The sequence below is a fragment of the Aspergillus homomorphus genome, assembly GCF_003184865.1.
Source record: "Aspergillus homomorphus CBS 101889 unplaced genomic scaffold BO97scaffold_11, whole genome shotgun sequence".
NCBI classification, from domain to species: domain Eukaryota; kingdom Fungi; phylum Ascomycota; class Eurotiomycetes; order Eurotiales; family Aspergillaceae; genus Aspergillus; species Aspergillus homomorphus.
In genome coordinates this window covers 682475-693817 of record NW_020291897.1, presented here as the reverse complement: position 1 = coordinate 693817, position 11343 = coordinate 682475, and the positions used below count along the sequence as shown (strand labels likewise).

Here is an 11343-nt window from a genome sequence, read left to right as displayed (position 1 = left end):
TGGGGCCTGTGGTTTCTCACCGTACTCATGGAGGTGGGTCGCGGGACTATACTTGCAAGGGTTTGAGCTGCATTTGTTGTATCATTGTTAGTATGAATAGTCAAGAGAAAACAGGGCAGGGGAAAATGAGGGCTGACAGCAGCACGACCAGTGTAGCTAGGTGTAAGCGGCGACGTATTTGCCGCCGGAACTGCTCAATGGCATCCGACTAAGTAAATACACAGCACAGAGGAGAAATATGACATGTGTTGCTCTGATACCAAAGCTTCGTCGTCATTAGATCAAGACGAACCATGCAATAGAGAAAAATGTTGGTGAAAAAATAATATATACAACAGAAGGGTTTCGCTGGTGGTCACCCACGTAACAAATAACCTCCCAGCGTATGGCTTGAGTAGGGTTTAGCGGACGGGAAGCCCAATTTCCACACCCTTTGGTTGTATGTGCTATAACAACAAAGTCTTCTTGTTATATAGAACATTTTCAAGCTTATAAACAAATAACAAGATCACATCAACTGTACCTTGTACAATTGTAAAGTTCTGTGAATTTGTGGGTATATCTGAGCAATCTTCAACAGCATATGGTCAGTCCCGATTGAATTCGTGCTGTCTCCATCCAAATATCACCCGTAAAGGCTACATAGTCACTGGAAATTCTCCATGGTATCTTGTGTTTTGATTGATTCTAGACTTGGAGATAAAAGAATTGCTAGTTAGGGCTTGTCTCCTTCGTCGGGTGTCGGTGTCGCTACCGGCAATTGAGTTTACCTAACCACGCCTACACATCAGAATCTTTGATACATATGCAATGACTTACATACAACCAACGGACAGGTCGTCCGAAGCCTCTTGTATGCCCTGAAAGACGTCTGGTCGGGAGCAAGAAATGAACTCACAGGCACCCGCTGTAAATATGAACTCATGGTGCGGGTGCGGAACTCGATTTGCGGGCCGAGCCGAACCGAATCACGTGCACGTGCACGTGCAGTGCTCGAAATCCTATTTCTATTTCTGGAAGCATGTGTATGTACATAGTACTAATGCAGCGACTGCTACTATGTATGAGTTTGGGGTGATAGGCCGGGGCAGAGTGTAGACCGCGATGGTGGGATATCATGGTAGGTGCCGACGGGCCAGGGTCGAATGATTGGCGGGTTTCCGATACAAAGAAGATAAATCGGAATGAAGGGACTATTAGTGAATGATCTGTGCTGGCGTCCGGAATGGTGCTTCATTGGCTTTGGCCAAACTCTAAGGCAGCTAAAACATTAGTGTTGAGATATCGACTCGCTATTACATTTAGTCTATGCGACTATCTCGACCGGGCTAGTCACAACGTCGACCATTCACTGAGTCGCTTAACCAGCTTTCATCCTATACCCCTGCTTGCCGCTAAAATTAGCCAGGTTATAATGCGATCATTTCCCCGCTCGCGTCCAGGCACTCACTCCACCTCACTTCACCTGGTGGTCAGTCATCCTCCGAGGAAAACACAGCCTTCAACATGGCACCCCAGCAATATACCTTGACTGAACAACACGAGCCGTCTTCGCCCAGCGATGTGACTATCGACGACCCGCCAGAAGAAGCTCGGTCAGAGATAGAGTTGGACATGGAGAAAGGCCAGTCCTCAATGATCGCATCCCAGTGGACCATCGGATGGATGACCCCCAGCGCCATAATCACCTGTTACCTACTGGGTATGTCTACGACTTCTGATTTTGAAGATTTGCCTAGTCCGTCCTGACAAACTCGTTGTACCTTAATAGCAGTCTGTCTAGCCTCCGCGCATCTGGGGCTATTCCGCTGGCTCGACCGACGCGAAGTCGCCCAGACAATTAAGCAACCCTACGTGACGGCGCTGTCGGTTGTGTTCGTGAACGGCTTTCGCACCTTGCTGGCCGCGGCGCTGAGCATGTCCTTCATCCAGATCCTGTGGAAGGACCTGCGCGTGCGACCGATGCGCATCGGGGATCTTGACTCCTTTTTGTCGGTCCTGACAAACCCGCTGTATCTCGGTCGCCTCCGTCTTCTCGGCGCAGCCCCGCTCCCGTTCCTCTGTGCCCTCCTGGCATGGTGCATCCCCATCGCCATGATATTCCCGCCGGGCGCTCTGACGGTGGAGGCGAAGCTCCAGCGCGTGCTCGCCAACCAGTCCGTCCCGACCTTTGACCCGAGCTACATGGGCAACGGCAGCTTCGTGAGCATGATGGATGAGGCGTTGTGGCAGCCGGATGATTTCGACGCATACAGGTATACCCAACCCGCTTGGACCGTTTGTTTTCCTTTCCTTCATTTTATGTCTCTGTCTTTGCCTTTTTGACATCTCCGAAATTGAACCTCGCCCGTTGTTTGGACTCGAATGATATCCTAACCCCCAAATCCAGTGGTCCGACGAATCGCCTCACGCGCGTCGCGCGACAGTCGGTGATGGCAGGCGACTACCTACCCAGCAGTTCCCCATGCTCAGAGAACTGCTCGTACACGATCGAAATCCCCAGCCCCCGCTTCGCATGCACCAACACCGACGCCCCCGACCTCTACGCTTGGGTCAACAAAACCTACCCGCAGAGCCCAACGTGGGCAAACGCCTACCTCTACCTCGCCTCACCTGACTCCAGTGCGCGCACGAACAGCACCCAGTACACGTTCGACTTCGCCCTGCGCTGGAAGGACTCCACGACAGGGGAAGAGTACCAGAATTTGACGTGTCGCGCGCACGAGGCCGTCTACACGGTGCACCTGAACTACACGGGGGGAGTGCAGCAGGCGACGGTAACGGCAGTGACCACGGATGGCGGCGCGCTGAACAGCTCGGGGCTCTACGATGATTTCGCCATCGTGCCGGCGTCGTACGACCGTGTTTCCGTGATCAACGCCACGACGACGGGCACGACGGGCCAGAATGTGACGGAGCTGAATCGGCGGGCAAACCTGGCGGCTGTGCAGGATACGCTGGTACTGGGGTTGCGGGGGTATATTGACATCTTCGGTGCGATTCCCTACTTGAATTCGAGTTCTATTTTGGATAGTCTGCGGTGCGGTACGATGACTGACTTGGGGGACCACGGGATCATAGTGCTACACTCCCAACCGACCGCCAACACGCTGATCGCCCTGACGAGCCTCTACAGCGGCCCCGCCAAGCAGCCGGTCTTCACCCTCACCCCGGCCTCCCTGCAGTCCATGCTCCAGAACATCACCCTCTCGCTGCTCACCCTCAACCAGACCACGACCACGACCACCGTCACCAAAACCATCACCGTCAATGTCTACCGTTTCCCTCACCCGGCGCGCCTGATCACCCCTTACTTCGTCGCGCTGGCCATGGCCCTGACGTTCTTGGGGTGGGGCGGCCACGCGCTCGTGCGGAACGGCATCTCAGCCAGCACAACGGGCCTGTTCCAGACGCTGTGCACCACGCGCGGGAGTGAGCGTCTGGACGATCTGGCTATGCGGGGGTGCCTGGGGGGCCGGGAGAACGTACCTGACGAACTGAGGGAGTTGAAGGTGATGTTCGGGGAGATGCGGACGAAGGATGGGTCGCGCGTGGCGGGGCTGGGCGCGGCGGAGGAGGTGATGCCGTTGATCAAGGGGGGGTTATGATGTTGGAGATGCTAATAGTCAAGGGAATAAGGTATATGACTGACAGTTACTTAATATTGTGGTTTGATGATGTAAAAAGCAGAGAGCATATTACTAATAGCAGACACGTCTAAATCATCATACTATCGAGTGCTCGTGAGCTGGACACAGTCCAGTGAAAGAATCCTCGAATCAAGCACTCTCCGATCAAGTAAAATAGTCTAGCAACGAAACACTTCTTACTTGATCAAATATGTAGAAGCAATGGAACAAGAAATTCCCACCCCGTCTAAGCTAATCCAGACCTCAGCTCAGCATCAACGCCAATAATAATCACTCTCATCAAATGAAACCACACTTCCATTGCGATCCTTGCTCTGGCACCGGCCACATTCATTGCTACCACTGCATTTCACCTTGGCCTGAGAACATGGTAGGCAGGCGTTGGGCCCTCTGGCATGTATGTACAAGTAGTCCCTCGGCTGCAGTGCCATGAGTTGTGATTTGCGGAGCTAGAGTATCGCTATCGTTAGGCATCAATTCAAATTCATCCTTTATTTAACTGGTAGTCAATCATTTAGTTATTTCAGTTTTCTCCCCAGGGTCTGCCGCACAAGGCCCTAAAATAATCACCCAACTATCCTGAGTACCAAGCCTGCTGACATGTCCCCTCGACTGCACCCTGGATAACTATCCTGCCGTCCTTCCAAGATGATAATTCTGAACTCGAGTCGAGTCAATCAGGCTAAATCAAAATTGACACAGCATTCCACTCTGGGTTCAACACCTGGTAGGGAATGGTTCCGTAATCATCCATCACTTGTTCGTAACCCCTGAACTCCAGTTCACTATCAAACAGCGCAGTATAGAAGTCTCCAGTTGCCCGTGCGATGGCCTGGTCCTTCTCTGTGCCCTTGTTATAATACACCTGAAACTTGGAAGCAGCGTAGGTAATCAGGCTTTCTTTATTTTCTGGTTTGAAGCTGAGCAGGTATGGTATGTGCGAAGCAAGCAACCAGTCCCGAGTGCGATTCATAGGGAGCGCCTCGACAAGCTCTTTCTCGGTGTAACCGAGCAGATCTTTTAGAGTAGATGGAGGCTCAGTGTAGAGGCAGGGTGGTTTGTTGACGACAAATGACTGGTAGTAGTTTTGTAGATAATTGACAGCCGTATGCTGGGGGGATGCAATGTGAATACACATGGTCACACAATCAACCAGCTCTTCAAACGTGCTGATGGACGGGAAGAGCGGCAAATCTGCGCCATCCGGATGGCGCATCTCTGCCGACCAGGCCTGAATGCGTTCGTCATCCAGGATAGCCTTGTCGGCGTTATCCCCCGGATAATCTATAGCAAGCATGTCTTGCACATAAGTTCTGATCTTGTCCCACATGCTGTGAATACATCTGGCGTAGGCGTAGTTGTGAAACTTCGGACTGTTGAGTTGCTCTGGAGGGAACCCACGATGGATGAGATCGGTTGGTACGTAGCGGTTTTTGAAGTCAAAATTCTTGTAAGCGTGCTTGATAAACGATTGGGCTTGCTCTTTCTCCAACCCGATTAGGTCAAGAATGACATGTGGAACGAGAGTGTTTCGGGCAGCAGCATTGAGTGCCAGGGTCTTCTGCCAGTGCGGGTACAGCAGGTTCATCACAGGGTGATTCGGGTCGAGCTGTCGATGAGATGCGACGATGATGGCCTCTTCAACTAGATGAGTATTCGTAAGGTGCACGGTGACTTCATGACGAAGCCAGTCGCTACATTGCACGCAGGTCTTCGCTATACCAAACACGACAAGTCAGCGCTCAAACTGTATAGGACTCGACCGGTGGGAAGAGGTACCATATCTCCAAGGCCAGTCATCAGCCTCATCAATTATCTTCTCCTTTTGGTCCTGCTTCTCGCTTCCTGACCGGATATCCTTCCGCTTGATCAATTCCCGGTTGTAAATTGTCACAGATTTCTCCGCACTGCCCCGCCAGTCTATGACGATAGCTAGCGGGTAAAGCTGGCCATTATCACCAAGATAGAAAAGACACACCGATGCGCAACCATATCGATAGCTCTTACCCCTGTCCTTCTTCGCTGGATCGACAAACTCACTTTTGATGATGGCAGTCGAGTCCAGCCCAGCAGCCTCGCGAAAGTAGCTGTAATCTTGCATGTACAAAGACTTTCGGCAGCTGTCACTGAGATCAATGATGGTTCTCTTGGCCACTTCATTCTCTGGTGCTTCTGCAGCTTGAAGAAAGTGCTGTAGCCAACGATCTGAAGCGTATTCAATCGTTGTAGGGTTCGTCCCTGTAAACTGTTGCTGGGCAAATCGGGCATCGCTGTACCAATCTGTCAAATCGCCTATGTTGGAACGGTCAAATATATCTTTGAAGTATTTAGCTGCGCGAGACTTCTTGTTGTACGTTTCCACATCTTCAAGCTTTTCCCCGGCATCAGGTCTGCCCATACGACCAAAAAAGGCTGTTGAGGATGCTTGGGCAGCAGCTCTTTTGAACTTATTTGGCACAACACTAGGTATGAGCGAGCTTAGCTGAAGCAGGCGCATTTTATCGAAAAGATTAGATGGCGAAAGCGTCGATCTCTGATTGCTTTTGTCATCCTTGGCTACTGACGCATTACCAGCAAGGTTAAGATGCGGTGGGTAACCGTCCGAGCCGTTTGTGAAGGCAAAAAATTTCTGCTTCGCATCCCTGGTAAGAGGCGAGGGAACCAAAGGCTCGAAATTGGCTACATCCATGAAAGATGTAAAACTGTCGAGCATATTAGCCATCTCATGTAAGCGAAAAAGTTCCGATATAAGTACCGTTTTTCTATAAGATCATAGATCTTGGTAAGTGCCAGCTGAGTCCCACGATATGTTCCTTCCTCAAACGGAGGCGGCCCATGTTCATAAACTTTCTGATGTAGATTCTCGGGGTTTTCCTCGAATGCCTTTTTCTCGTCATCACTAGAGAATTCAAGTTTCCAGGGCAAATATTCACAATTCGCTAGTTCAGTGATGAGTACGGCAGTGTCAATGTCGTTGGCAAGAAGCTTTTCAGGGTCTCTCGGCAATTTCTCTTGGACGTCAGTAGCGCCAGGCAAGATGCGAGGGCTGAGTGTAGATTCGTTTTGATCCATAGCTTCGGAAGGGATTCGTACCGGGTGATAATTTCAGGCCGAAAATAGATACTTGCTAGATTACCGAATGTGCTCAAGACTGGATAAGATAATTCCGTGCATGGAATTGGAAGGACTTAAAAAGGCCAAAGCTCACAAGAATGGTATAGGTTTCATCATTCAGATTACTGTCCTGTGATGTCATGACAGTGTCCTAGAACTAAAATTAATATCAACGTAACATACTATGTTTTAGTCATATGCAACATTGACCCATTATATACACTCGTTTTGCTCCCTAAACAATTTATCAAGTTATGTGACTATCCTGTTCGGGGACTTACAGAGATCTATTATATTTGATAACTTTAGGCTCAAATTACAGACCTTATTCCCAATCTCAAGGTTGTTGGATATGTCTGTGGCTAGCAAAGAGAGTGGTTATTATGGTATAATTGCTTGTATATTGGGAATTACTTGGGATGGCACCAGGCAGGTATACCTAAGGTTAGGTAAGGTGCTCTTTCGCCTCCTCCCTATCGAAAATTGAACGTAGAGGAATTACATAAGTTGGGGCGCATGACTATCACTTGTCTCCAAATGTCTTTGGTACGCTAGTTGCTGCCTTCCTTAATCTTAAAAGAGGATGATAAACTTAAATTGTCTATAGCTAGAGCAAAAGAGATGATTCATAGATATTCCCGATCTAGTTTCCAAAAGATCCTGGTGGGGCCGTGAACAGCTGTCAATGCCTGTCATAGCCGCATTTGGACAAGTTCCACTTAGATTCAAAGTTTATAAAATCCGGTGCTAGGTTTCGCTGCTTTCGTCCTTAATAGTACAACGCATATGTGTACGGCGTCATCGGCTCATGTATTATACGGAGCTCGTAAAAGACTTACCTCATTCAACCACAGACGGGAATTTTCCTGGGCATAACATAACGTAGGCGCTGAATCGGTTTCGGTAATCTCTCAACTTGCCAAAGATTCAACCTTTACCCTACGCTGGCTGCATCCTAACCACACTTTCCCAAGCAGATCCACTGCCTAGCGCCCTCACAGCGTACTGTAATGAGGACTTATACTGTTGCTGATCCTTCTGCTAGCACTGTCCTGTCAGCTATTTTATTCTGTGAATGCTGACCACGCCAGCCGGTAACTAAGCCTCGTTGCTATAGTGGGGTTTGGAGCCTATTGATTCAAAGTACATTCGTTGGGAGATTTCTTAAGTTTGTAACTGGGACCCAGTAAATTGAGCATTCCGGCCGCCCCTGCTGGAACCGATAAGCATGGAACCAAGTACAACCTGTATTTTTCAACACCGCCAAGGCAAGTAATCTCAAGCTTTCATTGGCAGCCCGGGAAAAACAGCAGCTCCTCGAGATTACCAGGCTGCTCACCATGGCCAACGAACCGGGTTACCTCCGTCCTACCCATTACCAATCACAGTCAAAATGAGTATTTCTCTCTTTCGTAGAATGGGAGGGAACATGTCTCTAATCAGCAACATCCCATATAACTCACTGGAAAATCATTCTGGACGGTAGGAGCATTGCAGAGGTCACCGAGCCAGACCTAGTGGTACACGAAGTGAGTGATAATACTTGATAATGACAGTAACCCCACTAAACATCCCACTATTCGCTTAATATAGAAAAGGCCAGTCTAAATTGGCTGTAGTCCAGTCGCATGCTCAATCAGGCAGACTGACATCCTATTATCTATTGTCATGGATACCCTGTGCAGCCCAGCTATTACTATAGCGGAATACTAATATCTTTATCACAATAAACTTATGATATGAATAATTTAAAGATAATCTATTATTTTAAATATCCAGGTATTATTATATTATAGAATAGTAAAGATTCGTTTTATTAAATATAATACTAAATTATTAATAAAAAAAAGTTCAGTGGTCCCCGAGTATTTCGGAATTAGAGGTTTAATTGCAAGTTGACAAGGTAGAAACATATGTTAGCTGCAGGAACAGTGACTAGAGTAGGTCAGGACTTTGAGTACAGGTGAGAGCACAGAGCCACTCAGAGAGATAACCGAAACTGAGATCAAGTCAGTTTTCATGAGCGTTAATGGAATAAAACAAATGAATGTAGTAGGTGGAGAGAAAGAAGTCGTAGTAAAATGAAAGGATTCATCAAGTTGGAAAAAGAAAAAGGGATGGGGCAAGCCGGGCTTGAACCGGCCACCTCCAGATCTTCAGTCTGACGCGCTCCCAGATGCGCCATTGCCCCAGTGATTATGTCAGCTGACTTTTTACATATTACATAAGGGATTTTCTATATCTCAAGATCTAAACTGATTCCATCTTAGGAGACTTTAGAAAGCTACAAGGGATCCAGGAAACAAGTGGGTGGGCGATGAAGGGAACGAGCGCAGATATCCGATGTAGACTAGACAGTATAGAACAAAGTCTACTCGTCACCATTACTCTATCTTTCAGCCCTTGGGGGTTCAAGAGGAAGATATTCGTGGACGCGAGTCCACGTATTATTCGCCGGGTCCCGCTGGTTGCGAGAAAAGCGCATCCCCGTCACTTCACGGCTGGAGTTACAACTTGCTACACGCTCCTCCATCATCGTGGTCGGTGAGCCTTCGTCTTGACGAACCACATTGATAGGTCCAATTCGTGCCTCTTCGGGAATCTCCGCCAATGCCATCACGGCACCGTCCATTTCGAGCTGTGGTGTATCGTAGTAGCTGCCTTGCTTATCTGACTTACCACCAGCCGCCGCCTCTACCAAATTCTCCCTCCGAGTCCGTCTCAACGCCATGGCATTTGCTTCTTCCAGCATCATAATGTGCTCCGCAAAGCTGACAGCCGAGGTGGAGCGGTAGAAGCCCATCAGCGGAGGAGCGCGACGGAGCAAGTCGACCGCAGCGCGGCGGATGCGTGGCTCTCGGCATCGAAGGCTGGTAACCCAGAGGGGGACTCCAACCCCGATGTCGAATGTGAACGGTGGCTGGGTCCCGTCCGGTCGTCTGGACGCATTAAGAGCCAGAGTGCACTGGTCTATAATGGCCTGAAACTCTTCCAGACATTGGTCTGATATGCTTTGTAACGACGAGACGCAAATAGTGGTGAGAATGACGGTGGTCTTGTGGTGGGCAATAAGCAGGGCGCTGTTAATGACCTGTTGCTGCGACAATGGGCCGCGCGCGAACAGGGAATCCAGAAGTTTCTTGAAAGTTATGTCCCAAGCTTGCAGTCTCTGAAAGAAACTGGCTTGCTGCTCAAAGAGTTCCTGAGTCACATATACTGCGTTCGATTGCGCCAATTGCTCCACACACCGGCGTTCAAAGAGCATCGTCTCAGCACCCAGGACGGTCAGAGCTTCACGCGCGTACCGCAGGTTGGTAAAATCGAACGACGAGATATGTGCACGAGTCCTTAAGAGGTTGTCTAGCTGAGGGGCTGCTTCATTAAAGGAAACCACCGCGAGTCGAATGAAGATGGGGACAATGGCATCTTCAAATAAGATTGCTCTAGCGGCCGGCACCATCCCGGACGCAATCTGGGCGCGTAAGGCATGGATCAGCTGCAGACCCTGACTGAACAACTGCAAGGCCTCCTTCTCACGCCCCTGCAGAGTCTCGACGCAGATGAAGAGAACACAGGTCATCAGCCCGACAAAGAGGTCGACCTGACCACGCTCGATCCGTTGACGCATCGCAGACACGGAGCGCGAATACCAGGCTAAAGCATCCCCTTGTGAGTGGGTTACGGGGGACTGGTTGAGCAGCTGTATGGAGACGAGATTTGATGGTTGATCATGTGTCTCGAAGAGGGCACTGATGGAGATGATGGCGTCCCACACTGCCGGCTCCCCATGGCACAGCTGGGGCACGAAGCTGCTCCAAAAATCCACATCCAGATCACCACCCACAAACAGGGCCACCCGCTCAAAGTAGTATGCAAAGGCACGCCGTTCACGCCAGACGGTGTTGGGAGCAGATGACAGGGGATGATCGAGAGCAGTGGTAGACGGAGGCGAAGCGGACGAAAATGTGCCCGCGGTTGCCTTGACATACTCGCACTTGCGACCCGTACTACTGCATCGCACACAGTTGGGCTTTTCTTGACCACATTTGACGCGTCGAATTCTACTACACGCTTAACTTTTGACTTTTGGCAGGCAATAGGAAGAAAGTCAAGCCCACTTGCAAGTTTTGCATCCTAGCCTAGATCTCAGGGGCAGGACGGGGTTCCCGTGAGAAGGGGAGGTCGGTTTCGGGGACATAGCACGAATAGAGAGAGTTAAAAACAATCATCGATAACCAGCCAGGGAAAGTGGAGAGTTCGAGACAAAACTGTAGCAGAGTAGTTGTAGTAGTCGGTAATATGCAGAAAGGGGCTGAAGATTGGAGAGATGCGTCAGCACATCACATGAGGATGCTTGGCGACTATGCCAAATCTAGGCAGGTGGCTATATCGCTATCGCAGCGATTCATATATTATACATGTAAAAGAAAATACAGAATAACCACACCCTTCAGGAATGACAAGGTCAGAGTATGCTCTATGCTCACTCGCACACAACCTCGCTACTCAGGAACGTAGCGTCAACTGCAAAGCACTGGGTAGTGCTGGTGACCTCGTACTCGCCGTACAAAGACTCATC

At 49.6% G+C, this 11343-nt stretch overlaps 3 protein-coding genes and 1 non-coding gene across 4 annotated transcripts; 1 reads left to right on the top strand and 3 right to left on the bottom strand.

Annotated features, from left to right (window-relative positions):
* The first annotated feature begins 1475 nt into the window (after nucleotides 1-1475).
* Nucleotides 1476-3713, top strand: BO97DRAFT_387983 (uncharacterized protein). The gene is made up of 4 exons (XM_025693625.1): nucleotides 1476-1702; nucleotides 1772-2255; nucleotides 2390-2994; nucleotides 3082-3713. Exons 1-4 carry the CDS (start codon nucleotides 1507-1509, stop codon nucleotides 3606-3608), a joined length of 1812 nt encoding a protein of 603 aa, XP_025553102.1. The 5' UTR covers nucleotides 1476-1506; the 3' UTR covers nucleotides 3609-3713.
* A 480-nt stretch (nucleotides 3714-4193) lies between these two features.
* Nucleotides 4194-6795, bottom strand: BO97DRAFT_449417 (putative lipoxygenase). Its single transcript, XM_025698872.1, has 3 exons — nucleotides 6406-6795; nucleotides 5430-6352; nucleotides 4194-5366 (listed from the first exon to the last, which is right to left on the bottom strand). The coding sequence occupies exons 1-3, from the start codon at nucleotides 6720-6722 to the stop codon at nucleotides 4333-4335; spliced, it is 2274 nt and encodes a 757-aa protein (XP_025553101.1). The 5' UTR covers nucleotides 6723-6795; the 3' UTR covers nucleotides 4194-4332.
* A 2087-nt stretch (nucleotides 6796-8882) lies between these two features.
* On the bottom strand, nucleotides 8883-8955 carry BO97DRAFT_t103. Its single transcript has one exon. It is a non-coding gene; the product is annotated as a tRNA-Phe (tRNA).
* Nucleotides 8956-9153: 198 nt separating this feature from the next.
* Nucleotides 9154-10962, bottom strand: BO97DRAFT_387979 (Zn(II)2Cys6 transcription factor domain-containing protein; the record flags this gene model as incomplete). The annotated part of the gene is made up of 2 exons (XM_025693624.1): nucleotides 9154-10825; nucleotides 10883-10962. 2 exons carry the CDS (start codon nucleotides 10960-10962, stop codon nucleotides 9154-9156), a joined length of 1752 nt encoding a protein of 583 aa, XP_025553100.1.
* Nucleotides 10963-11343: the final 381 nt, after the last annotated feature.